This window comes from Grammomys surdaster, unplaced genomic scaffold (assembly GCF_004785775.1).
Source record: "Grammomys surdaster isolate TR1022 unplaced genomic scaffold, NIH_TR_1.0 205, whole genome shotgun sequence".
Classification (NCBI taxonomy): Eukaryota; Metazoa; Chordata; class Mammalia; order Rodentia; family Muridae; genus Grammomys; species Grammomys surdaster.
The window spans coordinates 3,160,834-3,188,562 of NW_021604650.1; the positions used below are offsets into that span (position 1 = coordinate 3,160,834).

Consider the following 27,729-nt stretch of genomic DNA (forward strand, 5'->3'; position numbering starts at 1 on the left):
CTGTGGTCCATTTTGAACAGTGTGATACAATAGAGATATATAAGCCATATAAGTAATTCATGATAACCTGGGAAAATGGTCTGTGTGTTCAATTCAATAGTGACACATTAATCTAACATCCACAAGGCTCTGGATTTCATACCTAGCCACACAGTGAATAAATACATTAAATACAAATTTCCAGGAAACATCAAGTTATAAAAATGTGAAGTCTATTTTAATATTTTTGACATTTTAACATGAGATCAATATAAAAATTGAGATATTAGAATTCCCCTTGAAGTCCTGAAAATCTGTTATTTCATACCTTCAGCACATCAAAGTTTACACTTGCCACACGTTGGATACTCAGTAGTCCAACGTGGCCAGTGGCTACCATGTGGGTCAACACAAGCAAATCCCACCCTTGTCAGTGGTGGTCAGTAAAAGTGCGAAGTACAAGCCCGTTTACTTCTGCCAGTTTCTCTTCCCACCAGTTTGCAGGGCCAACACTGCTGTTATTTTTGTCCTAACCTTTTCTCGTAGCCTTCAGGGCCCCATTCTATCTCTTTCTTTTCCTCTCTTCCACCAATATTCAAAAGTTTCTTTCCTGAAGACTTGCTTCCTAGCCCTATGCTTGTCCTCGTCTCAATCCCATAGGGAACTCTACCCTGAAGTGGCTTTAGTTGCCACATATTTGTAGAGTCTCATCTGATTCCTTCCTTTTCAGTCACAGTGACTTCTCTACAGGAGATTATCAGTCAGTGGCAAGGTAATAATTCTCCATGAATCCCTCTCACACATAGTAATCTGCTTCTAAACTTCTCAGTTACTGCTTTTCCCCCAAGCCCCATAATCTGAGCTCTCCACAATAACACTCCTATGTGTAACAGGGCAGGTTTCACAGCTGTACTTGAATTATGAGAAAAATGTCTGTGTCCTACTGATTGTTTTGCCTGAGAATGGGCTGTTGCTGTTGTTCTGCTGCATGTGGGGTGACTGAAACCACCTAAGAGAAAAAGGACATCCTTAAGAGAAAGAATACTTATCCTGTGAATAATCTGCTATGCCAGATCTGATGTGTGCAGCCCATTCTGGGGCTGTGTGGTACTAAGTTCCTAGTCTGCATACACCTGGCTCTGCTTGTCTTTGTTTTTACTGATGGTATTCAGGGCTGCTTGGGGTCCCTGGTCAGTTATGCTGAAGACAGTAGTTTCCTGAGTCAAGCATACCCAAGACTTCCAATTTTAATACTTTCTTTTTAAACAGTGCAAAGTTTAAGAACAAATATTTCTCTTCGTCTCTAGAATACATTTTGTGTGTTTATTTATATACTCAGGATATGGCTTTCTAGGGTGAGCTTCTTCTAGAGTTCAGGAGGTGGGAACCTGCCGCTCTTCTGGTTCTGTGGGAAAGACAGAAAGTAGGTGCTCACCTTTCTACTGTTGGCTGAGCAGTAAAGACTATGTTGTGGTAATATCCCTAATATCCCTCACTGCTCCTTATTAAAAATAGCTGAGAGACTTGAGAGTGAGGAAAATTATGGGGGCTAGGAGTGTAGTTTAGTGGTAGAGTGCTTGCCTAGTATGTACAAGGCCCAGGTATCACCCCCAATACTGCAAGAATTTTAACAAAAAAAAAATGTGCACCAGGGAAAGTGACTTGCTTCCTTTTAACATGAATACTGTTAATTATTATCAGCCCAACCCACCGTGGATGTCTTTGGTTTAAACAGAAGCTTAGCATAGGTCAACCCAGTGAAACAGATCGTTATCATGGGGAGACTGGGTAGGGAGTCTCTCAGGATCACACGGATTTTGTGGGCTCAGAAGCTGGGCATACAGTGGGTATCTGACATGCAGGAGAGGCTATGGTCAGGAAAGCAACAACACCAAGAGGCAGTGAGAGAAGCCGAGCTGTTTAATCACCTCCTTGGACAGACTCAAGGATGTGGCTACTCCTGAACACCTCACACTTGGGAGCCACCTAGAGTGGCTGGAGACAAGCAGCCCCTTGAGTCAGAGGGTGAGGCAGGATAGATAGGCAGGGAAGGCTTCTGCGCCTCCGACTTCATCATCTGGCGCTTCTGCCCTCAGGTCCTGCCTGCTTCAGCTCTGAGGGTCCTGGCTGATCCCAGAGGCAAAGAACTGAATGGTGGATGGCACACCCTAGCTGTGATGGCACAATGACCCTGAGGCAGGGACAATGGTTCCCACATAGCCCACATTGAGGGTGACACTATCTGCACCATGGTGGGGGGGATGGAGGTATAAGGCTTGGGAAGAGGTGACAAGGTGGGAAAGTGGTATTAGGGGTTGCCTGGGTCCCACCACCAGTTGAATTAAATAGCAGAAGAGAAGGTTGTGGGGACACTCATTTGTCCCCAGTGACAGTTCCTGGTGATGGGTTGACCTTAGCAGCAGACCCTAGCAGCAGGCAGTTGTCCTGCCAAGAGGGTGGTCTCTGTTGACAGTCCCTGGCAGTTTTCTGAACAGAGGGAGGAGCTGGGAGTCCTGCCCCAACTACTTGTTCTTCTTAAAGAAGCTGAATCGTTTTTCTCGCTCTCTTTCTCTGCCATCCTTGCTGCGAAGCACGATGGAGCCCTCAGGCTGTGACACTGGGGGCATGGTCATGGCCCGGGTCAAACCTCGACTGGCACTGGGCACCACTGGCTCTTCTGGCTCTCCAGAGGCAGAGGATGCAGTGGCAATGGCTGCATTCACCACTCTTAGCCATGAGCTCATCTCTGCCTGCAGGGGACAGGGAGACATCAGCTCAGACACAAGGACTTTGACTTGGGGCAGCCTGTAGCAGACAGAGGGGAGCTATGATAGGAGGAAGTAGAAAAAAAGAGTGAGTTTTTCATTTTAGAAAGAAAAAAAATGGCCCCATTAGGATGGGGACCATCAATCAGTTGGTCGTGGTGGAATATACCTGTGAGCCCAGACTCAGGAGGCTGAGGCAGGACTGGTATGAGTTTGAGGCCACTCTGGAGTAGGAACCAGGACTACAGAGTGAAACTCTGTCTTATAAAACCCAGTGCTGGCAGGGAAAGAGAACACAGAGGGGCGGGGAGGCTCACCTCATCCTTGGCCTGGAACAGGTATTCTTTCCCATCCTGTAAGCTGTTGGGAGAGAAGGCACAGGGAGAGCTAAGAACCTGTATTTGGCATTTCAGCTGTGCTGTGAGCTCAGAATTCTCCCAGGACTGGACTGACTGGGAGGACACAGCCCTCAAGTCCAGATTATATTTTATAGACTCTTCATAGTTTCAGAATTCTGCAGAAGTGTGAAAGCAAATTCTCTCTAATAGACCACAGAGGGCGATGGGAAGCACATTTCCAGCTGAGGCTCTGTAGGCTTTGGCTAGCAACGGCAGCCCCTGGAAGCCAGAGTGAGCCAGCATCCTGGCCTCACACTTCCTATCCAAGGGAACTGCTCAGCCTTTGTTTTAGTTCCTCCATTCTTACTATGATTCAGGATCCAGAATCACCACCACTGTCGTCTACCTACAAATACACTCAAGCACCCAGCATGGCAGCTCTGTTCATGTGCTCTCTCCAAGTAACTTCCTTTCCTCTGGACCTTGCTTACAATCCATCCACCTTGCTTATCTCTGACTCCTTCCATCCCAACTTAAGAGTAGCCCAGGTTCCTACCCCAGCTTGAAGACATGTTTGCGTTTCCGATAATCAAAGGCCACACTGCCCTGGGCCCTGGCCAGACTGACAGGCACTTCTCCATGGTATGGCACTCCTGCACTAGCTGCCCTGGCATCCTTGTAAAAGCCAAGGCTCCCACGCCGCAGTACACAGTACACATTTTGCCAGGACCTGGGGGAGATATGTCAGAGTCAGAAACCTGGTAGGCAATCCTTTTTGGGACCTGTAACAAGGGCATTGTGGGACTTACAGTTCCACTCCTGTCTTGGGGTCACTTATGGCCATCCTTGGGGTCACTTTCTCAAAGGACAAACTCCTGTAAAGTGCCTCCCTCTCTGTCTAGGAAGTTTCCAGGAAACCCTCTTCAGAAGCAGAAACCTGAGAGGCCACAGGCTCTGCAGAGCCAGGGCTCATACCTGTTAGCAGCTTTCTTGTTGAAGGCTTCCATCTCTTGCTTGCGGCACAGCATCCCTTCCATCTGGTCCTGAGCAGAGAGCTCAGCACCTCGTGTGGGCAGGGTGGTAACGTGAGTTGATTCAGACGATCTGCTCTGGGGCATTGGAGAAGGAGCAGGGCCCCGGGGTAGGGTCTGCCTCTCTCCCCGGGGCCCACTGGACTCGTCTCCTGTGCCAGATCCCTGTCGGGGAAAACAATGTCATTGCTCAAGATGACATGGATGGTATCCTTCCTTGGAGTTAGGAGCTTCTATGGCTAAGAGCTCGTCGCCCAGCCCAAGCTTCTGTTGAGCTTCATACCCAGGATCCCTGCCCACTTCTTTTGTCCCTTCATCTTTCAGGCACTCACATCCACCCCTCTAGAGAGACTCACAGGCCCTTCTGGGACATTGCTTTGTTCAAGTCTTTGCTGTTCCAACAGGGGCTGCAAAGACAAGAAGTTGTGAGGATTTGGGGACTGGACAGGTTGAAAGAGATGTTCAGGGACATGAAATTACCTGTGAGGTCTCAGTGTCTGTGCAGACCCCATTAACACTGGGTGCTTGTGTGGATTGTGGCAATTTTGACTGGGTCCTAGAATAATCAAATGTGACACAGAATACTTAACTGGTGGCTTGCTTGGGCTTAAGCTTCAGCATCCTGGCCCAGGTATCTAGCTCTTACCCATCCCAGGCAGTGTCAAGAACTCTCTGGCCATCTACCAGGCTCCCTTCAGGCTGACTAGCCATGGGCTCTGAAGTAGGGGGCTGTTTCCTCCGTTCCTCCTCCTCCCTCTTCCTTTTCCGCTCATTCTCCCGCTCTTCCAGCTGTTAAGAAATGCTGAGGTCAGCAAGCATCAAGGTGGAGAGCTGAACTGTATCAGCTCCAGTCCAATAAAGCAGGAAAGACGGACAAGAGACTCTAAGAGAGTTAGAGCAGGAAGCAGAGGGATCTCAGTGGCACACAGGCTGACTGACATCTGTGGTCATGTAAGAGAAGAGCACTCGAAGCTCACATGCAGAGAAGCAGTGCAGTATGAAGGGAATAAATGTCTTCTCAGCAGGAACAAGAACAGGTCTGGGGCAGAAATGGGGTTGGGCAGCTCTGAGGTCCCACAGTTCTCACCGCAGTGAGCTTCTCCAGCGCACTGAATCGCTCTTCCCAGGCTACCGCTGACTTCTGGAAGGCTTCATGCCGCTTGATGAGGCTCTCCACTTCATCCACAGTGCAACCCAGCTCTGCACTTCGCACCAATGGCTCCTGACTGCACAGCCAGGCCTCTGCCATCCCTGCATCTCTCCCAAACACAAGCACCTCCAGAACTGCCACGATTGGGGTAGGGGTCACAGAAAGACGGAAGGTTAGACTGCACAATGGCAGGGCATGGTAGCAGTGGTAACCTCAAATACAAGGACAGGCCAGCATTGTTCCAGTGCACTATCAGGATGTACCAAGTATAGGATCCTAGGATTCCACACCCAGGGTTCCTGGGATCATGAACTGTGGCTACCACATACAGGCATGCCCAGGCTTTTCCTCACAAGGCTCCTCCCTCCTGTTGGCATTCCCACAGTGGCTCACCGAGCTGTAGCCAGTCCATCTTCTCCTGCCACTTGTCAGCTGTCTCCTGGCGCCGGGACTGTAGCTGAGACAGCTTCTCTGAGATCTGGGGAGTAGGGAGAAGAGGCATGACTTAGGAACTAATGGGCCTTTCCCAAGGTCCCTGGGAGCCACCAAAATACAGCAATGATTTTTAATGTCAAGAGGAGAGGAAATAGTCATGGGAGGAGAATTGAGATTTTAGAAATCTATGGACAGCATTGAGAAAAAGAGAGTGAAAGAATTCTTGCTAAGAGGAAATGACAAAAAGCAGAAGACAGGCAGTGTCAAAGCTGGGCATGGTGGTGCACACCTATAGCCTAGCACGTGGCAGCATAGAGCAAGAGAACTGTGGCCAGCCCGCGCTACATGGTGAGACCCTGTCTTAAACAAGCAAACAAACAAAATCCACAAATAAGATGAACAGAAAGAGAGATTACAGAATGGTCCCTGTTTGGTGTAGCTAGCCAGATTCTCTCCAGGTCTCACCTACCTCCTCAGCAGCATAATGGCTCCGGGCCAGCAGCTCCTGCCCCATGTCAATGCAGGAGGAGAACCTGTCTGCTCTGGCCTCTATCTCTGCCTTGATACCTTGTTGGTTTTTGATAACTAAATCTGCAGAGGACACATCCCTGGGCGGATACAAAGGTAGTATTACTGGCTGTCCCAGCCCCACCACAGCCACCAGTATCATCACACAACCTGTGAAGGACGCCAGGCACTATGGGTCTCACCGGGGCCGCTCCTGGGCATCCATCTGCAGGTTAATCCCATCCATCCACAGCATCAGCTCCCGGACAGCCTTGAAGAATCGGAATTTGTCCGTGGTATCTAGTAACAGCTGACGACGGGAAGCAGAACTTCCCTGGAGCTGGGCCCAGGCTTCAGCCACTGCCTGCATGTGACGGCCAATTTCCTCGGCCTTGTCTCCAGCATAGGCCTTTTGTAGCCTGTGGCCATCGTCCTGAACCTGTTGGACCTGAAGGTGGGAACCCAGGTCTGAGTCAGGCAGAGCTGGGAGACGGTAGAGCTGAATGAAGCCTTTCTCATCCCCACATCGTTTTCTACTTCCTGTCTGTTCCACCAGCCAAAGTTGTAGTAGGAGGGACCAAGGTTCAGAGCCCTACCTACTACCGTTTGTCCTGCTGAGCTTTATCTGGGGCCTAGGCCTAGCCCCAGCCCCAGGGATAAGGTTCTAAAATCAAGCTGAGCTATTCTATCCAGGGTATAAGGGACACTGCACATCACTAGAATGAGATGTGCAGCTTGCAGAGTAGATGTGGGCTGGGGGCTGACTGGTCATATGGGGTTGAATGAGTGATCTGTGTTAAACTTATGAATGGAGAATTCTGGCCTGAATGGCATCAAAACAGGTAGGTTTTGGCATAGCATGAAGGATCTTGCAGCCATTGGAACCATTTGAAAAAGTTGTGGGTTAAAAGCGTGAACTTAGCCAGGGAGATGCTTCAGTATATAAAAAGCACTCAAGCCTGATTACTGGACCCTAAAGTGCAAGGATAGAACCAACTCTTAAACGTTGCCCTCTGACCTCCATACACATGTGTGCTCTGACGCATGTGTGACAGCTGATATACACCAGCTGGAGGTATCTTTCTGGAGTGATTTTAACCTCATTTGCAAATGCCTCTCCAGGGGTGCCATCTTCCCCCAGGTTCTTAGAGACCTTCCCTAGCACACAAGACCCCCTCCGATTTCCCACCAAATAGTTTCCTCTCAGCCTCTCCTTCCCAGCTAGTTCGGCTAGGCTCAGACCTGAGTGCTGAGGGCTTGGATGTCGTGCTCGTAGGCACAGTGTCGGCGCTGTAGGGCCTCAGCAGCATTGAGGTCGCGGCCGGTCCCATCTGGAAGCTGCTGCTGCTTGTGCTGTACCCGTGCCAGGGCTTGGCGGGCCCCATGCAGGAAGCGCTGCAGCTCGTAAGCAGCAGCCAGCACCTGGCCTCTTGTGTCCAGCAGTTCCAGCAGGTCAGCCCAGGACTCATTGAGACTGTCTTTCCACTCAGCCACAGTGGCCCGTGCAGCATGGCCCCCAGCAATGAGCCCATTGGCCAGTGCATTGGCACTGTCTACGCGCTCCTGGCCAATGGTGCTGGTGTCCCTGGAAAACTCTCGGAATTTGTCCCGAAGCATCTGATGGAGGAAGCATTTGTAGAGACAGAGATGAGACCTTCTATGTGAGGTCCCAGCCTCAAGGCGCAGTCACTTCTCTCTGAGAACCCACTGGTCAGTGAGCAGGTATGGCAGCTTTAAATTTATACTTGTGAGTTGCTTAACAGTAAGGATACAACCTGAGAAATGCATCACTGGGGAATTTCACTGGGGTGCAAGTGTGAACTAAAATGGCTAGGGTGACATAATACCACAGTCCTATACGGCACCTGACACCCTACAAAAGGTACCTATAGACACTCTAAACCTATAGCCCTTAACAAGGACACCCTTTCTATGGGCTAGATTTTGGCACCAGAGGACCCAAGCCTCTAACCACTCAGAGAATCTGAAACTCTCCCTGCTTTCTTTTTTTTGAGGTCTGTTGGAAAAGAGTAGTAATTTCACCTTTATCCTCACCTGTGGTCATCTCTGTGCTCCTCTTTCTGCACAACTGCTCAAGTTAGATAACTCAAAACCCACCTACTCTGGCTCTGTGTCCCCACCCTCACCCTCTGCCTGGGCCAACACTTTGGTCTCCCTGTGGGCCCTGATCCTTCCTCGTGCTGATCCGCATGGCACTCACTGTCACATGCTCATAGTCCTGGCCCAGTTCATGGGAGGCTGCCACGACTTCACGCTCCTGTATCCACTGTTCCAGGTCATCCAGCTCTCTGCGGAGCTGGCACAGCCGGAGATGCTCCTGCAGGCGCTCACGCCGCTCTCCTGCCAGCTCCTTTAGGCTAGCGTACAGCTTGTCCACCTGGGCTTGGCGTATTGTTAACCTTGTGCTGCAGAGGTAGAGAGAATGGCTTGCTCTGTGGAGCTTTGTCACCTAACTGCTCTGCCTGCTAAATGCTTGCCAAGTCCCTGCTTCTCCCAACATTCTATTGTGTATGCACATAGTTCAAAAGATACCACAATCCCTATATTTTCCTAGAACCAGCCCTCCTCCTCTCCAAGGTCTAGGCTCCTTGATACTCACACACTCACCTCTCTGGGTGTTCATGGTCAATCATATCTTGACTGCTGGCTGCTAGTTGTTTGATGGTCTGGGCATAATCAGCAAGAGCTTGTTCCAATACCTGATGCTTCTTCACTTCTGCCTGGGCACTCAGCTCATCCTGGGGGAGGGAAAACTGAATGTTAGGCAGCAGGGGCCAGGGGCAGAAGAACTGGCCACACAAACCAGCCACTGCTCTGGCTCTCACCTTGGCCTTTTCCTGGCCCATCATGTGTAACTCCTGCTCACCCATCCAAGCCTCGGCCTCTGCAGCATCACGATAGAATTGCTGGGCTCGAAGGGCTTCCTCCAGTCGCTTACCCCGAAGCTCCAGCTCATGGCTCAGGCGTTTCCACATTTCCTGGAGCTCAGCCAGCTCTGGACCTGCTGCTGCTGTTCCCAGAGTGCGCTGCCTCTCTTTGAGGTCTGCAATCCGGGGCTCATGGCCCTGGATCTCCTTCTGCAGGGTCTGTCCAGAGCAACAGAAGATATACTGAAAGGCTTGCAAAAGAAACTGCAAGCCTGTATCCCCCTAGGCCTGCTCCACCTTGAGCCCTCCCTACATTCTTCTCTCTCCTCTTTTCCATCTTCTCGAAGACTCTTTGTCAAGACTCAGTGATACAATGTGATACCCCTTCAATCCTCATGCTTTCCTATCAACAGAGGCCACTCTCCTGAGCTAGGAAAGGTAAATCACCAAGTCTAGGGCTACAGGCAACAAGAGAATGCCACAGACATCCTATCACAGGGAAAAACAAAGGACCTGGACATGGCAGCATACACACACCATTAATTCCAACAGATAAAAGCGGATCTCTTTAAGTTCAAGGCCAGCCAAAGATACATAGTAAGACCTTATCGCAAAACAACAGCACTCATCCTCCACCTCCTATGACCACAAAACAAGGAAAAACACAAAGATCTGAGTGTGAAGATGTTCTTGGGAACTTTGTTTTCACCCTTGCCCTCTGCTTCACCTGGTTTTTCTTCATGAGAAGCTGGACGCTGGGCAAGTCCTTGCCATGTTCCAGAGAGCTGGCCATAGGAAGCCGCTCGGTCACCCATAACTGGAGAGAAAGAGAAGGTTAATGGAGGGGCAGAGAGAGGAGCTACTTATGGCTACAACTATGTATGTAAGGAACAGCAATCTCATTCTAGGGTAGGGAGCCTTGCAGAACATCCATCAACAGCCTTAGAGGGGATGGGCCACTTCCTGAGGTACTTCTCCAGTGCCCAGGAAGTAGGCCAGAAAGCCACATGGCTGGGAGCAGCTTGTCATTCCATGCCGTGACTCACTATCTCATCCTCCACATCCCGGTGGAACTGGTGCTGCTCTCGGGAGGCTTGCAAGCGCCGGCAGCGTTCCTTCATGGGTTGACACAAGGCCCTGAACTTCTCCTCTACAGCCCTCGAGGTCCTTTCTACCTCCCCTGCACTCTGGTCTTCCTGGGCCAGGGCCTTTGCCTGGGCCTGGATTGCCTCTACCTCCTTCTCTCTCACAGCCATCTCTCGTTCCAGCATCTGCAAATGCAGAGGAGATAAGAGATCAGTGCCACACTTCTACCTTCAAACTCCTACGACATATGCCTCAATCAAACCAGCCGTGATTTCTGATTCCTGGGGCCTCCGCCCAGGAAGAACAACCTCTTACGGTCTGGATAGATCAGAAACTTACACACACACACACACACACACACACACACACACACACACACACACTTTTTATAAAAATGGCAGGACTATGTGACAACTGTGCATATTATGAACTCACTGTCTCTCAGTCACAAATCCACTTTAGCCTTACTTTGAGATGCTGTAAGCATTATTTTTTTCCAGCTGGTACAATGCCAGCCTTGTCAGAAGAGGGCACTAGAGGAAATGCTAAAGGCCTCCTGAATTTCAAAAGCTAGGCACTCTCTTCCATTGTCTGGCTGTTCACTCTCCCCAAAGGTCCCTTGCATACCTGTTGCTTCTTTAGCAGAATGTTGACACTGGTGAGGTCCTTGCCATAGTCATCTGAGTGTAGCTGGGCCTGCAGGCTCTCAAGCCAGCTCTCCAGGGCAGAACAGCTTTGGGCAAATAGCTCTGCCCGGTTGGCATCAAAAAGACTGCGGGCCTTGGCTTGGGTAGTGGTCTCCAGTTCATCCCAGCGCCTGTGCAGGTCTTCCAGCTTCTCTGACACTAGGACTTTGAGTTCTGGCTTTTCAAGAGTCAGCTCCCGCCCTTCCTAGGTGACAAGACAAAGGAGGCATAAGTACCAAAGTCACACTCCACTGAATGTTGCAAGCTGATCACAGGCCAAGGATCTGAGCAGTAGAGAGCTGAAATGTGCCAGGTCTAATGTCCTGTGTGAGGCAGGCTCACTAATAGACTCTCTCCAGAGGTTTGGAAAGCCTGCCATACTAATCTTCACTGTTGACCACACTCCACTCCTTTTTCAAGATCAATCCAACTCGACTCTTCTTTAGGAAGTCAATGCAAGCTGGGCCTGGTGGCTCATGCCTGAAATTTCACACTTGGGAAACTGAGACAGGAAGGTTGCTATGAGTTTAATGCCAGCCTGGTCTACACAGCAAGATCCTGTTTAAATAAAAATTTTAAAGCCACCTGGAATCTTCTAGTATTATGTCACACACCGACTTCAATTATCTGCTGTCATTTTATGTTTCTTAACTCATGCCTCTCACTTCCACTAAGGCAACACTCACAGGGTCTTCCCATCTCAGCCTCTCAGCTGGAAGACTTGTTTCTATGGGAGCACGGGAAGCATGAGTGGTGAGTCACAAGTACCCTCAACCTATGGCAGACAGGGATGGTGGATGAGTACTCCACAACTCTGTGCTCGGGTGGGGTAATACTGCCTCAGGCTCTGTAGTCCCTCAGAGTGCCCCAGTAGCTCTGCACTCCAACAGCCTGCCACAAAGTCTGGCATGGTGATACTCTTACCTCCTTCTCTCCCCCTCCGTGGTACTGGGAATCAAACCTGGGCCTCGTGCATGCCAAGCACACGTTCTATTACCGAGCTATACCTCTACCCTAACAAACCCTGTCTGGACGACTCTCTTTTCTGGGTCAGCTTCCCACGCCCTCCCTGGTGTTTTGTGGGATCACCTCTCCTGAAGTGGAGCTGCTCCAAAGTTCTGGTTTCAGAGTCTGCTTCTGAGACCATGAACTCATATGCTTTCGGGTCCTTTATATGGCTGTCGGATGAAGAGGATCAAAGGACGGCTTGTCTTGTGTGGCTTCGAAGCCTTTAGCACGCTCCTTGCATAGTGACTCATGCTTTTCCTGATCTTGCCTAGGACACTTTTCCTACCTTTGCATCCAGGAGCCTTGTCATACCTTCCGTGTGCAGCAGGCTGACTTCCTCCTTGCTCCTGGTCCTCCTCACACTTCCGATTTCCTGCTTATCATCACTCTTTACCTAGAACCTACTATTTCTGCTTGCTCACATTCCCTTTACATTCCGTGGGTGGGCCCAATGCATTCCTCCACCTCTGCTTAGTGTCCAGGCTTTGTGAGCTCTTCCTCTTGGCACCCAGTGTTGTCTACTTTGGATCTTTTCACTTATTTTTGCAATCTTGGGCATTGAACAAAAAACCTTATATATGCTAGGCAAAACCTCAAACCCTTTTTAACTTTTCATTTTGAGACAGTGTCTCACTAAATTGTCCAGGATGGCACTGAACTTGGGATCCTCCCATGTCAACTTCCCCAGTGGCTAGTATCACAGGCCTCTGCCACCAGACTAGCCTTCTGCTCTGGATATGACTTAGCTGTCTGTGTAGATCTTAGGTCCTGGCTACAGTGCTTTTCCTTTGAGTCTGATCCAGTGGCAGCAGCATCTCCTTTCCCTCTCAGTGATTTGCATATGGGACTACTACATATGTATCTCCTGAGCAGATGCAAACACTGCAAACTGCTCTCTTCTCCCCAGGTACTATGCTCATGAGAGAGGGAAAATGTCTTCTGATATGCCATGCTAGCAACACGCTAGCTCACATCACCATCTCTAGGAATCTCTGCTGAGTAGAAGTAATATTTACTTGTCCCCAGCAATTGAGACAGAGCTGTGTGGGAGACAAAGTCCCAGGAATGACAAGATTAAAAAACAAGGGTTGTCAAACCATGGCAGATGGATAAAATCTGGGCCTCCCTGCATGTTTTTATAAATAAAGTTTTATTGGAGGACAGCCATGTCTGTTGGTCTCTATGACAGCACAAAAGTGCTGTGACAGCAGAGATGAGAAGCTGGAACACAAAGTATATGGCCTACAGAGCCTGGAGCATTTCCTATCAGCCCTGTACAAATGTCTGCAGACCCCAGGTAGAGGGTTATGGTGTTGCAGATCCAGAAAGAGTGAGGACACGGAACCCGAGCCACAACAGGCTCGCTGTCTACTGTATTTTCTTGACGTTCTGTCTACAGAACTGCATCCTCAGGCCATAACTGCCCATTTGGCAATGTGAGTCCCTGGAAAGAACATGTCCTGGAGTTAGGCCCCTCAGCTTATCCTTTGTCCAGGATCTGTGGAGAAGCACCCCCAAAGGCTTGACCATCGTGTGGCTCTGGCCACAATAGTTACCTTGTCCACTTTGTCCAGCCAGTCCTTGTTGGCTGCCAGCTCAGCCATGAATGCCTGGTGTTTTTGCCACTTGGTGTGCAGGTTGCGTGCCTCATCGTAGGACACGTCCTGAGCTGTCAGCATCTTCTCGTCAATCCAGAGTTTCAGCTGGTACAAGCATAAAGCAAGAATGAAGGAGGACATCTTTTAGAGGGAAGGGGTGGTGGGGAAGACTGTCTAGGAGATGCAGAAGACTCCAGAAGAAGCCACGAAAAGCTTCTATGTGTATAAGGGATGAATGGCAAGGAAATGCCTCAGGGTACCAGGGAACTGAGCCTCACCTCCTGACAGTCTTGCAAGAAGTGCTGCTGCTCTCGGTTGTCCCGAAGGCGGCCCAAAAGCTCCTGCACTGCCTCCTGATTCTTTCTGTGCCTGTAATGACAGCCCAGGATAAAACCATACCCTTAACTTACCTAGAAGGTCCAGTCTTCCTCTTATGTGCATACTGTCTCTCAGGGGTCCCAAATGACACCCAAGGAATCTGATTTCCAAGCCTGGCATCCTAGTAGGCTCCAATTTACCTTGATGTGACAAGATTCCTGTGGATCCTGGCCTAGCCTCTACAGCTACCCTGATCTTCCTGTTTTGTCTTCTGTCTTCAACTCTCTGCCATCTATCAGTTCACCCGTACACAGATAAACTATCAACCATCTTCCTCCAAGCTTCCTCACTGATCCACCATCCTCACCACACCTCTTCTCGATGGAGTCTGCCTTCTCTTGGATCTTCTCAGCATGGATATTGCCCTTGGACACCAGCTGCCGTCCAGCCTCCAGGAGTCCACGGATGCGTTCTCCATTGGCATCCATGGTGCTCATGAAGTCTTCCAGTTTTTTAATGGCTGCATCTGCTGCCTGGAGTGTCCCTGGCATCTCCGTGTGAGACAAAACGTATTCCTGGGTGAAAGAGAGTATGGCAAGCTCACTTCTCATAGCATGTAGATTCTACCCCTCTGAGAGCACCCCCTTATTTGTAACTATTGATTTATTTAATATTTACAGGACTAGCCAGGCTTTTCATTTCTTCTAAAGTAAGTTTATGTTTACATTTAGATTTTGTAAGAATTATTATATTCTAATAACACAGCAGTTTTTAACAGTGGGTCACAACCCCTTTGTGAGTCACATCAGATATCTTGCATATCAGATATTTATAATATAACTCATAACAGTAGCAAAGTTATAGTTATGACGTAGCAACAAAATAATTTTATGGTTGGGGGGTCACCACAACATGAAAAACTGTACTAAAAGGTTGTAGTATTAGGAAGGTTGAGAACCATTTTATTTAAATAACATATAAAATCTGTTATTAGAACATACTTCTAATATATTCTTCCTGCCTATTTTGCTTGCTAAACTACTCCACTCTCTAGTACTGTCCACCCCTTCTACCACTTTGTTTTGTCCTTTCCCTGATCCCCATTTTCCTCTTTTTCCTAGTTGGAATTTTTTCCAGGCTCTTACCTGGCTGCTGAGAACACCCTCAGCCTGGCGAGCATCTCTCAAAAACCCCTGGAAGCCATGGGCCTGGGCCAAGCGGCCTTGCCGGCTCTCCCACATGCGACCCAGCTCCTCCCAGCCGGTTCCAAGGGCTTCCAGCCTCTGTCTGAGGAAGAGGCATTGGGGATCAGCCTGGTCTCTGGTCACCTCCTCGCCCAAGGTCCTGAGGCGGCTGTACTCGCTCTGGGCTCTCTCCACCTCTCCCCGCAGAGCTGCATGCTGGGCTAAGAGGGCTTCTGCCTCGGGAAGGGTGGCTGGCCCTTCCTCAGAGGCTACAGCAGTCTGAGTGCGGCCTAGCCAGGCCTGGAAGTCATCCAAGCTGCGCAGGAAATCCTGCAGCCGTCGGGCCTCACCCAGGGACTCTTCTCTCCGCCTCATGGTCGCCCGAAGATCCTCCCATCCAGCTTGTACTTCTCCAAGCCGGGTGTTGATGGCAGGGGCTTGGGCTGGGTGCCCAGCAGCCAAGGCATTTGCCTCTTGGGTCAGCTCACCCACCCGGGCGGAGATGGCTTCCAGATCTCTCTCAGTGCCCGCCAACTTCCGCTGTAGGGCCAGCACACCAGCTAGATCGTTGCCCAGGCCCTGAGTAGACTCGATGACCTTGGTCTTTTCCCTCATCCAGGCCTGGGTCTCTGTGCACTCTAGGTGGTAATTCTGGATGCTCAGGGCTGATGTCAGAGCTGCCTTTTTGCCATCTGCCAGGGACCGAAACTGCTGCCACCTGTAAGTAGGGAAAAGGTCTACACGTGGAAGGGTTCAGCTTCGTTGCCCCGTCGGGCACTCTTCCTACTGCTCTTTGCATACAGCTCCTGCTTCTGCTGTCACAAGGGCTTACTCAGCCCTGCTCCTCGATTCCTTTTTCTGATAGTTCCCAGGCTCTGCGGGCCGCCCTGATCTCTTTTATTCCTTTACAGCTTATTTTCTCTCAACGTATTCCTCATCTTTAATCCCCTTCCAGGCTCTGCCACGCTCTTCCTCTAAGTGCCATCTGCACTGCCTAGAATTTTTTGGTTTTTGTTTCTTTTTTTTTCTTAATCAGTCCCTGGGGCTGCCTCCCACCTCAAGCCCACCTTTGGTTGAGTTGTTCTTGGGTGCCAATGATGCGGTCTTTGCCTGGTGGACTGGCCTTCAGCAACTGCTCAGCTATGTCATTGACAGCAGTAACCCGTGCAGCCAGGGCGTTCATTTCAGGCTCCAAGGTCTCAAACCTGAGGCAAGGGAAGAATAGTCCCTGAATGATGTGACACATCATTAGATGCCCACAAAACACTGTCCCTTAAACATGAAGCTTCTGTTCAGCATTGCTGGGTTTCTTGGCCACAGAAAGGTCCACAGCACCTGTGAGTCAGTCCCCAACTCCCTCAAAATGAGGAGAAAAACTATCCACTGCAGGGTTGCTCAAAATATAGTGAAGGTCCAAAGTCAGGATTACTTACACAGTCAACTTAGATTCAATTGGGGCATTGGGGGTGGGGAGGAGTCCCCACCTTCACCAGAACCTCAGTGCTCCTTCTGGAGCTCCTACCTAACTACCTACCCACACCCCAGCCTGCTACTGTGAACAATTTAAAGACAACAAAAAAACCACAAATGTCTAAGCATAAAGATGTGAAATACAATTTCTTTGGGAGGGGACACCTGACCTTTCTGTAAAGGACCAGGGGAGTCAATACTTGGCTCTATGAGTCACAGTCTGACCTACAAGTCCTCAACTCTGCTAGGTGGGATGAACACAACCACAATTATCCATAAATGAGGGAAGTGGCTCTGCTCCAATAAAACTTTATTTACAAAACAAAACAAAAAAAGCCACCTCCGGCAGCAGGCTGGATTTAGCCCAAGGGTTATAGTTTGTCAAGCCCGCATTGTAATAGGAGACCTTAAAAACTAAAAACAAAGCCAGGCGGTGGTGGCGCATGCCTTTGATCCCAGCACTTAGGAGGCAGAGGCAGGCGGATTTCTGAGTTCGAGAGTTTGAGGCTATCCCTGGTCTACAGAGTGAGTTCCAGGACAGCCAGGGCTACACAGAGAAACCCTGTCTCGAAAAAACAAAACAAACAAACAAACAAAAAACTAAAAACAAAACAACACCAACCAAAAAAAAAAAAAAACCCTTATATTTCAAAAACTTCCAAGAAATTTGATTATAGATTGACAGTAGGTGATATCTAGAAGTTACTGGTTTTATTTAATGTGATAACGGTATTGAAGTTCAATAAAAATGTCCCTTCAGCTGGACATGGTAGCACATGCCTTTAATCCCAACATTGGAGAGGTAGAGGAAAGTGAATCTCTGTAAGCTCAACAGTAGCCTGGCTTGCATTGCAAGCTTCAGGACAGCTAGGGCTACGCAGTGAGAACCTTTCTCAAAGAAAAAGGAAAAAGAAAAAAGATGCTCTTTCTAAATGACTGTAAGGTTTGCTGTTCTTTGGATACAGCTCTGTTTTTATTTTTATATGTGTGTGGGAGGGGAGGACAGTCTGCCACTATGTGTGTGTGTGTGTGTGTGCATGCACACACTACAGCAAAAACAAGATGAGATGGTGTCAGATCTCCTAGAACTGATTTCAAGACCTAGCATGGGTGTTGGAAATCAAACTCAGGAAAAACAGTACATGCTCTTAACTTAACTGCTGAGCCATCCCTCTAGCCCAGATGTGTGTGTGTGTGTGTGTGTGTGTGTGTGTGTGTGTGTGTGTGTGTGTGTGTGTGACGTGTTCTTTTAAATCAGAGTCTCACTATAAATCCATGGCTGCCTTGGACTTGTTGCACAGCTCAGAACGGGCTACGACTTACAGAAGCTGCCGTGGCCTTTGGATGCTGGCAACACCGGCCTTCTCCATATCCAGCTTCCAAATGCTATTTTAAGTCCACACACAACTAAAATGTATTATTAGTCTATATAAGGATGCTTCCTCACCTTTCTTAAAGGACCACCTTGAGGAATCATTGGAGACTTGCTTTTTTAAAAGGAGAATCAATCAAAAAGAGCAGCATATTAATAATAGTGGGGTCTGGGGACGGACACGCGGATTTGTTGTGACATGTTCTCTACTTCTGAGTACGCTTCACATTTTCACTCAGACTTTAAATAGTTGGGCATGGTGGCACATGTCTGTAATCACAGTACTCAGGAAGCTAAGACAAGACGATTGTTACAAGTTCTCCAAGCCTAGGCTATAGAGACAGACCTTGTCTCAATACTCTGAAAACAAGAGCAAGAGAGATGGCCCTCTGGTTAAGAGCACTGGTTGCTCTTGCAGAGGACATAGGTTTGGTTCCCAGCACCCATGGTGTGCCTCCTGTAACCATCTGTCACTCCGGATTCAGAGGCTCTAATGCCCTCTTCTGACTTCTGCAGGCACCAGGCACAGGGAGTACACAAACATACATATAGGCAAAACACTCACACACATAAAATACATCTTAAAAAGTATATATGTACTAAAACTAAAAGAGAAACAACAGGACCTTATAAAGAGATAATAGTTATGACTCAAAACAGGTAAGGCTCAGAGAAATGTAGCAGGCAGTTACAGTGGTACGCATATCCTTCCTTGTACCAAGTCCCTAGCTCACAGATGAGGCACCTCAGAGAAAACAATGGATCTTACCTCTGTTGGACCACCTCCAGGTCCTCCAGGCGCTCGGGTAGGGCCAGCCCGTTGAGCCATTGCTCCTTCTCCTCTACCCAGAGCCCACAGGCCCCAGCCTCGCTGAGCATGGTATAGAATGCCAGAGCTGCCTCCAGGGCTCGTGCACGCTCACCAGCTCGGGCCTGCAGCTCCTCATAGTGCTGCTCCAGGGTGGGCACCCTGCCCTGTACCTCAGGTGTGTGGCTCAGTGCAGGTGGCAGGGCTGCAGCCTGCTCCCTCAAGGCATCCAGTGTAGGCCGGTGGGCTCGGATCTCCTCCTCAAGGGCCCTGTGCTGCCTGGCCAGGGCCTGTGTGGAGAATTCATCGTGCCCCACCTCAGGGCTAGATACCAGGCGTAGTGCATCCACCAGCCAGGCCTCCATGTCATTTGCATCTGCCTGGAACTGGTAGAGGCTGGCAGCCTGTGCTAGCCGCTGTGCTCGCTCCTCTGCCAGGGCTTCTAGTCGCTCCCACTGGGCCTGGAGCTCTGCTGCACGCGTTGAGGCTTGGTTGGCTCCAGGGTGGCCCTCAGCAACTAACTGCTGACCTTGTTCCAGGGTGAGCTTCAGGGGCCCCAGACGGCCACTCATCTCACCCCGTAGGGCTGTGTGCTTGTTGAGCAGGCGGAGGACACCAGTCAGGTCCCGGCCTGTGTCAGCTGAGGCTAGGAGGTGCTGCTGCTCTCGAACCCAGGCCTCGGCCTCACCCACTTCCCAGAGGAACCTCCAGAGACGACGTGACTCTTCCAGTCGGGCCCTTCGAGTTGCTGCCAACTCACACAAGGCCTCATAAGTCTGCTCCAGAGTGGCTACCCTCTCTGATACCAGCTGTGGGTCACATGGTCTATAATCTGAAAAGAAAGAAAAGCCAGAGGTCTAGGGTTTTAGTTGTTACCCAACCACCCTTGCCACCCCAGCTTACCATGGTAGGTCTCCCTTCGGGATCTAGCTATCACCATTATTTTCCCAAATGACAAGCCTATCTTCCCAGTTTCCTAGTCCTTCCAGATGCAGCCTCCCTCCCCTCAGTTTTCACCTTTCCCTGGGTCACAGAAGCGTAGGGCAGAGGCGCTGACTGCTCGCACCCTCTCAGCCTGAACCGCAATGTCCGCCTCCACCAGTTCGTGTAGCTGCAGTAGGTCCTCCACTCCAGCCAGGTGCTTGCCCAGGTCCTGAGACTGCAGCCGGCCCTGCCAGACACACATGGCATGGTAGTGCCCATCTGAGAACTGCCTAGCGCCCTATCAGCATGCCAACCTCACTGCACTGTCCTTCCCTCTCTGGAGAGTTCCATTTACACTCTGAGCGTTTTTTGCGAGCACACGTGCACACACACTCGCGCACAGCTCCCTCCCCCCACCCCGTTCTGTTCTCACTCTTGGTTCTTTATCCTCAGTTGCCCTCCCATGAAAGTGTTCTTATTAAAGCCTGCTCTGGAATCTTTACTGTGACTCAGCTCAGCTCCAGGATCATAGATGCCCACCACTGTCACTATTCTATTCCAGCACCCTTCAGTGTTTTCTCCAGACCCACCCTCGAGCCCACCTCTCTCCTAGAAGATGGCAGTCTGTTTCTCTACTCCCACTCTTGCTGCCCACAGACCTTCTGCACACAGTAGCCCAAGGGACCTTTTTAAAACAGGAGGTGGAATAACACCTCTTCCTTTCTTTGAAACCCTTTAAACACTTTAAATGCTCTGTTTGAGTAAAATCTAAATTCCGTAACCAAGCCTGTGGGATTCTAATGGAGTCAGCCGTTTCTCCCCTTTATAGCTACTGTCCACCTTTGCAACCCCACGGGCCGCACTTGCACAACCCAGGGCTTTAACCTCGTTGTTCCTTCTGACCAGAACCTGCTCGCATCAGAGTTCTCTGGGCTGGCTCTTTGCCTCAGTTCAAAAGGCATACTCTCAGAAAGGCCTTGCCCAACCACCAGTGTCTGCAGGCCTTAGAAGCACCTGCTATGGTGTCTATGGTTGTTTTTAATCAGACTCTTTCCCTCTTAGGCTGGGAGTGCCATGCGGACAGTCTGTCATCTGTGCTCATCAGAACTAGGAGGGACTGGCTCTGCATTAGTACACTCTGTGAAGAGATGGTCTGAGTAGCCAGCCACACGCCAGTACTCCTGCCCAGCTGAGTCACGCCACAAGCCATTACTACCTTCATCTCTGCCATCCAGTCCATGAGGTAGAGCAGGTCCTGAAGCACTTTCTGCAGCTCCAGGTTGAGAAGAAGTCGCTCCCGGCGGGCAGCCACCATCTCCCGTAAGAAGTCCCAGAGCCGGGCTACGTTGTTCTGCCGCGCGGCAATGCGTTTAATGTCATGGTAGTGCTCAGCGGCCAGCTCTGCGGCTACAGCGTCCACCGCCTGCACCCGGCCACTGTAGGCCACGATGTCTGTCTCAATGGCTTCATGCTTCCGCACTGCGGCCTCCACTGCTGCCAGCTCCAGCCCGAAGTTGTCCTGTGACAGAGGTGGGGACGGGAGGGTTGAGAACCTAGAGACAGGACCTCTGCTTGCTGCCTATTCCCCAGAGCACACTGTCTGCCAGATGCCAACTTTAGGTAGTGGCGCTCTGTCCCTTCTGTATCTCCTCATCCTGCCTCACTGTCTTTTCTCCTGGGGAAGCCTTGGGCCGCCAGATCCTGCACTTCCTGCATGATAGATACTGTGTTTTATTTTCTTGCCACTCTGCAGGAACCCGTCCCTGGTACTGTCTCTCTCCCACTTCTCCCACCAGCCTGGATGTGTCTGAAACATGAGTCCTACCTGGGACACGAGGCGCTGGTTCTCACTGAGCCAGGTCTCCCGCATGGCAGCCTTGCGGTCGAAGCGAGCAGCCAGTTGCTCCAGCTTCTCCTGGCGGATGAGCTCTGTGCGCAGTGCCAGCTCTCGCTCATGTTCGGCTTTCTCTAGCCGCTCCCAGGCCTGTGAGGGAGAAATGGAATTAGTACAACGGGACCAGGATAGAGGTCAGAAGGCTGTGCCATAGAAGCATCGCTCCGCTAGACCCGGGTCAGTGCCATAGAAGCTGGGTCTAGCGGACCCATGGGATGGTCTCAGCCAGGTACCTGTGCCTGAAAAGGGAGAGGTTCCAGGCACATTGTGAAGCCACATAATAACTGTTTGCTTCTGGATAAGATATGAGGTCATCTATGGAAAATGTCTGATTTGTCTACTGAGGTCGGACTCTGTGGGCAGACCTCAGTTTCCCTGCATTAGTCTTATACTTCTGTTTGTGAAAAACATAAGTAAAGACATGAAATGGGACATATTGAACCTTCCAGTCTGATTTATTTCTTGGCTCTGTATGGAGAGTGAGGGGGAAAGAGACCACAATCATGAGAGGATGCCAGAGTCATGTCCGGGTGTGTGGGTGGTGGGTAACAGGGCCTGGTGGAGGTCAAGACGGCCCTGAGTCAAAGAGACATGAAAAGTTCGTAAGCCGAGGATGGCCATCTATGCATGCTAAATTAAGGAAGGCCATGGACCTTGTTGATGTCCGAGATGAGCCGGCCTTCGCGTGGCGTGTAGACCTTCTGGTTGTTGGCCCGCAACTTGCTCTGGATGGTGAAGAGCAATACCTCCAAGTTCCCTTTCTCTGTGAACCTGAAGCAGAAGCCAAGTCTAGATCACAGGCAAAGACCACAAGGGACCCAAAAACACAACTCTACGACACAGAACATCCATGCTGCTTTTCTTCTCATGAAAGCAACACATGCTTTTTGTGTGAAAGCCAAAAAACACTAGCAAGTAAGCCAAAAGGACACAGTTTGGTTTTCTTTTTTGCTTTTTCTTGGAACTCACTATGTAGACCAGGCTGGCCCTGATCTCACAGATCTGCCTCCCTCTGAGGACTGGGATTAAAGTTATGTGCCACCCTCACTTTGCTTTTCTTTCTTTTGGGGGAAGAAGTCTTGCTATGTAGCCCAGGCTAGCCTTGAATTAATAATCCTCCTGCCTCAGCCTTTAGAGATCTGGAGTAACAGGTTAGCATCACTGTGCTTGGCTTAAGAACATCTATCTATCTATCTATCTATCTATCTATCTATCTACTATCTATCTATCTATCTATCTATCTATCTATCTACTTATTTACTTACTACAGCTCAGGGCCTCATGCACACTAAGCAAATGCTCCACCTCTTCAGAAAACTTCCTGTTTCACATCAAAGGTCTCAGTAAGTTACCCAGGTTGGCTTTGAACTTGAGCTTGTGTTCATCCTTTCTCAGCTGCCTGCATAGCCTGGATTATAAGCCTGCAACTCCAGCCTCAGTGGGAACATCATTTTAAAGTAACCAAAAGCTCTATGGAAATGGTGACTGTTGCTACCACACAAGCGCTAGTTTCTGCCTCCCACAACAGGGAGCTACAGTAAACAGAGCTCAGTGACCAACTGGCTTGCGCCCCTTCTCAGCACTTCACACGTGGTAACTTCCCATCACTGTCTACATTCTCTCCTCTGATTTCCAGATGAGAAAGCACAAACATGCAATACAAGTTCTTCAACACTCACAACTGCAGGGTGGCAGAGTCAGGATTTGAACTCAGGCACTTTAAACTTGGATGCTTGTAACATTGTTTGCTGTGACTTATGAAGAACTCTTGTGGCCTACTTCTTCAACTACGGCAATCTTTTCGTGTCATTTAGGGGCTTACTATTTTTAGTTGGTTGCTTCATGAACATGGCTTATTATTACTATATTACAAAGGTCATGTTAGGGAGAGTCCTTGAGATTCCATCTTTGCTGAATGCCCAGAAGAGTATTTTCCAGGCAAAGGATATGGACACACGCACACACACACCACACACACCCTTGTCTGTGCTATGTAGCATTGCTAACAGCCATCTTATACATGAAGAAAGAAATAATTATCTTTGTGGTGTTCATGTTGTCAGCCACACTGTACTGCTAGCTAGCTGCTGACTTGCCTTTCAGGTCTGGTCCTGTCTATCCTACACTGAGGCTACAGTGTTGTATGGCCCCAACCATTGTGTGTGTGCGTGTGTGTGTGTGTGTGTGTGTGTACTATTTTTTTCAGGCAGGAACTTACCCCAATGCCCAGGTTGGAACTCACTATGGCTAGCCTCAGAACTCACAGCAAAATCTTCCTGTCTCAGACTCCCAAGTGCTGGGATTGCAGGTATGAGCCACAACAACTGGCTTAAAACCAGTACTTGTTATCTGATGGATTTCACTGACTTGACATGCCATGGCAATCATTCTTCCATGGCATACTTTTTAAAAATGGCTAGTCATTAGAAAATGTGTTTTGGAGGAACTGTGCTGTTTGGATGTTTCCAGCACTTTGCGAGGAGGGAAACAAGCCTCGGCTACATTCCTGTACTGCCAAGCGTCCCTCCCAAAAGGCCACCCTCATTTAGGCTTTCTCTCAAGTGAGCACAGCTCTGGGCAGGCATGCTCTGGCAGGGTGGGGCCCAGGGGACACCTACTTGGGTGGCTTCTCCACAGTACGATAGGAGTTGAAAGACTGCAGCTGGTTCTGGACTCCACTCAGGGAGTTAGCTAGCTGTCGGTCATTGAGAGTCACAATTGTCTGCTCAATCCACTGCAGCAGTTCAGAGGCCAGGGACTCATATTTCTCTACCAGGTGTTCTGCCTCCATGGCATGGTCCAGGACCTGTGGGACCGGAGACAGGCAGGTGGTTATCTCATCCAGTGACATGGCTCTACCCAGTCCCGTTTTAGGAGTGAGACCTCCACCAGACCTCCTCTGGCCTTTAGGCCCACTGTCTCACAGTGAGGGTACCTTGCCAATTCTTTTGCCTTCCACAGCCAGGGCCTTCATCTTAGAGAAGTAATGGTAGTAAGTGGCCACATAGGTGATGATGGACTTCTCATCGGGTTGGTCTACATTCACATCTGAGAAAAAGGACCACTTGGGTGAGAGAGACATCACAAACCTGCCTCCCTTCCAGAAGTAGCCCAAAACCTGACACACTCACCTCACACCAGCCACCCCCCCACCCCCAGTCCTCCAAAGCTAACACATCTTTTCAGAATAATACTCCTTAATATAGTTCCTCAAACTGGGCAGTGGCAGCATACACCTTTAATCTCAGCACTCAGGAGGCAGAGAGAGGCAGATTTCTGAGTTCAAGGCCAGCCTGATCTACAGAATGGATTCCAGGACAGCCAGAGATACACAGAGAAACCCTGTCTCGAAAAGCAAAAACAAAACAAAGAAACAAAATATAGTTCCTCAGGTTGTGGTGATCCCCAACCATAAAATTATTTTCGTTGCAGTTATGAATCATAATGTACATATCTGATATTCAGGATATCTGATATGTGACCCCTGTGAAAGGGCTGGACCCATAGGTTGAGAACTGTGATTTAGAGCCAAGTAATAACTCAATCATTCCAAAGTTCTCTTGGATATGGGAAGGGCCTGCTAAGCAGAGGAGAAAAAAACAAAAGCCCCGGTGACATTTTACTCAGAATACTTGATATACACTAAAGCTGGCTGTTTATGGAAAGAAAAGCAAGCAAAGAAATACTATTCCCAGGTGGGGGATCATGGACCCCTCGGCTAGAAAAATGTCTAAAAAGTCAATGGGTTGCAGGACAGTGGACAGAAACTAAGCTAAGCCTCCTGAACCTGGGTGGAGCACAGTGGGGACAGACACCAGCACTTAGCCTGAACCTGGGTGCAGCACAGTGGGGACAGACACCAGCACTTAGCCTGAACCTGGGTGCAGCACAGTGGGGACAGACTCCAGCACTTGTCACCATCTTGGGGCATAGTCACTGCTGTTGCTTTTGATCTGGCTCCCAAAGTTCAGCCATGGATACAGCCAAGGGGGTAAGCATCCTTCAGACCTGGCATTCCCTCCATTCAACCACAGCTGACGTGGACTTGGGATCCCTGAGCTGTCAGACTTGGGCCACAGATTCCTCCTCTCAAAGGCCAGACTATGGAACTGGAAGCCCCTCATAGCCTTCAGAAAACACCCAAGCAAGCTGGAGCTCCTGAAGTCCTCTGGGTCAGGTCACAGGACCCTTCACCTTGCTCCTGAGTTCTGGAGAACAGTTGTGCTTTGCAAATGTTCTTCAAGGAACTTTGCACTTAGCTTCACTCTGTGTCTAAGTAGCCGAGACACTCTGAGTGACAGCTGGGTGTCATACTGGTCATCCTGAACTAAGGACACAGGAGACAGGGAGAAAGACAAGCCAGACAAGCTCAGAAGGAACGCTTCCAACAGGGGCTTGTGGGCTGGCTCTCTGCCCTTTTCTGGTTGCACCCAGATTCCTCTGCCCTGCAGAGGCAGCAGGGGAAACAGGCTCTAGAGCTGGGCTGAACCTGAATCTCAGCTATAACAGGTCTATGACCTTCAGCAGGCACCTGACCTATAAAAGGGCCATCTCTTCCGTAAACTGAGGACAACAATGGCAAAGGGGTGTTGTTGGGACAAGTAAGGTATGTCAAGTGGAGTGCAGCACCAGGTACAAAAGTAAGAGTCCTTTAACCTCAGTGCCACTGGAGCAGCCAGCAGGGGTATCTGACCACTGCCTAGTTCTTAGAACCAAAGGTCGTATAACGTAACTAAAATCCTAGAATTTTAGAGTAAATCATGAGTGATCATGTGAACCAAAGGCTTCTCATTTTACTTTTTGAATTTTTATTTAATTTATTTTTGTGGGGCTAGAGCATGCATGATGATGCTTTACTTCTGAGTTTCGGTCCCAGCCCTAGACATTAGACTGAGTGACTGGCTCTAAATCAGACAGGTGCTCTGGGCTGAGACAGAACCTACAGCCAGAGCTCTTCCTGAGACAGAGCTCCCTTTGTTTTGAAGTAGAGTCTCTTGTAGCCCAGGCTGGCCTCAAACTTACTCTATAACAAAGCTGGCCTTAAATTCCTAATCCTCCTACCTTGGCCTGCTGAGTGCTGGGATTACAGGCATAAGGCACCAACCACACAGGCTCTTTCCTTTTTTGAGACACAACGTTCTTACCATAAAAGTTATTCTTTAAAAGTATACAGTTCAAGCAGCTTGGAGTATAGTCAAGGCTATGGAAACCATTGCTACTACCTAATTCCAAAGCATTTGCATCCTCCATTGCTGCCGGCCCTCCCCTGGCCCTCCCCTGGCCCTCCCCTGGCCCTCCCCTAGCAACCGCCAATTTGCCTGTCTTCCCTACACCTGTCTTGCAGCGCTCTGGCCCACCTTCAGGATCCAGAAGCTTGGTCAAGCCGAGTTCCTTTTCAGCCAGATTGAAAGCATTCTGGAGATTGTAGTGTGCGTTACATTTCTTCAAGGACTCAAAATCCAACAGGTCTGGCCTGAGGGGTTGGGGGAGGGAACACAGAAAACATCAAAAGCATGTCAAAGCCTAAAGAAAAAAAAGAGTGTATTTATTGCTGGTTGGAAACACCCACCCCCAGTGTAGCATATATTCCTGGCTCCTCTCCCACACTCTTTTTTTCCTTCATTCTTTTTGAGACAGGGTCCCTCTTGTATAGCCTTGACTGGCCTTGAATTTACTATTCTTCAACTTCTGCGTCCCAAGGTCTGGGATTTTCCTTCAGTTTGTTTGTTTGTTTGTTTGTTTGTTTTTCCTCTATGGCTATACTATAGTTAAGCCACTCTCCTGGCCTAGCTGTGTCCCCTGGGTCATTAACCCATGTGTTCACTAACCCTGCCTGCTTACCGGTGTTTGTGCACAATAGCATTAAAGGCCAGCCCATCTCTCCAACTGGTGGTAAAGTTATGCACATTGACATTGGGATATCTATAAAGAAAGACCAGGAAAAAACACTGAATGCTCTGTGATATAAGAACAGGGGTGAGGCTGCGAACCTCAGAGCCCATCCTTCCTCTACTGTCCAGTCTGGGAGTGGTCATCCCCTATCCCCATGCTCCTGGGCCTCTCACCCTGCAGTCTTCATCTGGCACCACAGCAGCAGGGCATCCTTGGCTGACTTCTTCTCCTTGTTGTCTTCCGTCTCCACACTGATGTCTTGGATCTAAGAAAGTAGAGAGCAGGGCCTTCACTCCCTAGTGGTGCCTTGGTGTTATTCTCAGAGAGAATCATGGAAAATTATGATCTTTAGGAAGGCTGTGTGATGGGATAGCCCTCACATCCTGGGCTAGTGAT

General features: G+C 49.5%; 1 protein-coding gene across 3 annotated transcripts in view; it reads right to left on the reverse strand.

Annotated features, from left to right (window-relative positions):
- Positions 1-1,876: 1,876 nt before the first annotated feature.
- Sptbn2 (spectrin beta, non-erythrocytic 2) overlaps positions 1,877-27,729 on the reverse strand; it is a 32,573-nt gene continuing 6,720 nt past the window's right edge. For 2 of the 3 annotated variants that reach the window (XM_028771236.1, XM_028771235.1), the window contains exons 4-36: positions 27,507-27,598; positions 27,283-27,363; positions 26,799-26,914; positions 24,377-24,489; positions 24,060-24,247; positions 22,095-22,212; positions 21,373-21,531; positions 20,764-21,066; positions 19,641-19,794; positions 18,585-19,455; positions 16,041-16,178; positions 14,935-15,691; positions 14,162-14,364; positions 13,750-13,840; positions 13,430-13,576; positions 10,807-11,070; positions 10,140-10,364; positions 9,821-9,910; positions 9,052-9,312; positions 8,834-8,964; positions 8,427-8,631; positions 7,448-7,822; positions 6,409-6,653; positions 6,168-6,306; positions 5,657-5,741; positions 5,201-5,397; positions 4,760-4,902; positions 4,594-4,669; positions 4,470-4,520; positions 4,058-4,278; positions 3,639-3,812; positions 3,062-3,104; positions 1,877-2,729 (exon numbers count right to left, since the gene is read on the reverse strand). In XM_028771236.1, the coding sequence (XP_028627069.1) occupies positions 2,502-2,729; positions 3,062-3,104; positions 3,639-3,812; positions 4,058-4,278; positions 4,470-4,520; positions 4,594-4,669; positions 4,760-4,902; positions 5,201-5,397; positions 5,657-5,741; positions 6,168-6,306; positions 6,409-6,653; positions 7,448-7,822; positions 8,427-8,631; positions 8,834-8,964; positions 9,052-9,312; positions 9,821-9,910; positions 10,140-10,364; positions 10,807-11,070; positions 13,430-13,576; positions 13,750-13,840; positions 14,162-14,364; positions 14,935-15,691; positions 16,041-16,178; positions 18,585-19,455; positions 19,641-19,794; positions 20,764-21,066; positions 21,373-21,531; positions 22,095-22,212; positions 24,060-24,247; positions 24,377-24,489; positions 26,799-26,914; positions 27,283-27,363; positions 27,507-27,598 (6,684 nt within the window). In that variant the 3' untranslated portion in view covers positions 1,877-2,501. Of the gene's footprint in view, positions 2,730-3,061; positions 3,105-3,638; positions 3,813-4,057; positions 4,279-4,445; positions 4,521-4,593; positions 4,670-4,759; positions 4,903-5,200; positions 5,398-5,656; positions 5,742-6,167; positions 6,307-6,408; positions 6,654-7,447; positions 7,823-8,426; positions 8,632-8,833; positions 8,965-9,051; positions 9,313-9,820; positions 9,911-10,139; positions 10,365-10,806; positions 11,071-13,429; positions 13,577-13,749; positions 13,841-14,161; positions 14,365-14,934; positions 15,692-16,040; positions 16,179-18,584; positions 19,456-19,640; positions 19,795-20,763; positions 21,067-21,372; positions 21,532-22,094; positions 22,213-24,059; positions 24,248-24,376; positions 24,490-26,798; positions 26,915-27,282; positions 27,364-27,506; positions 27,599-27,729 lie in introns of all 3 variants that reach the window. The other variant, XM_028771234.1, reaches the window with a different exon arrangement.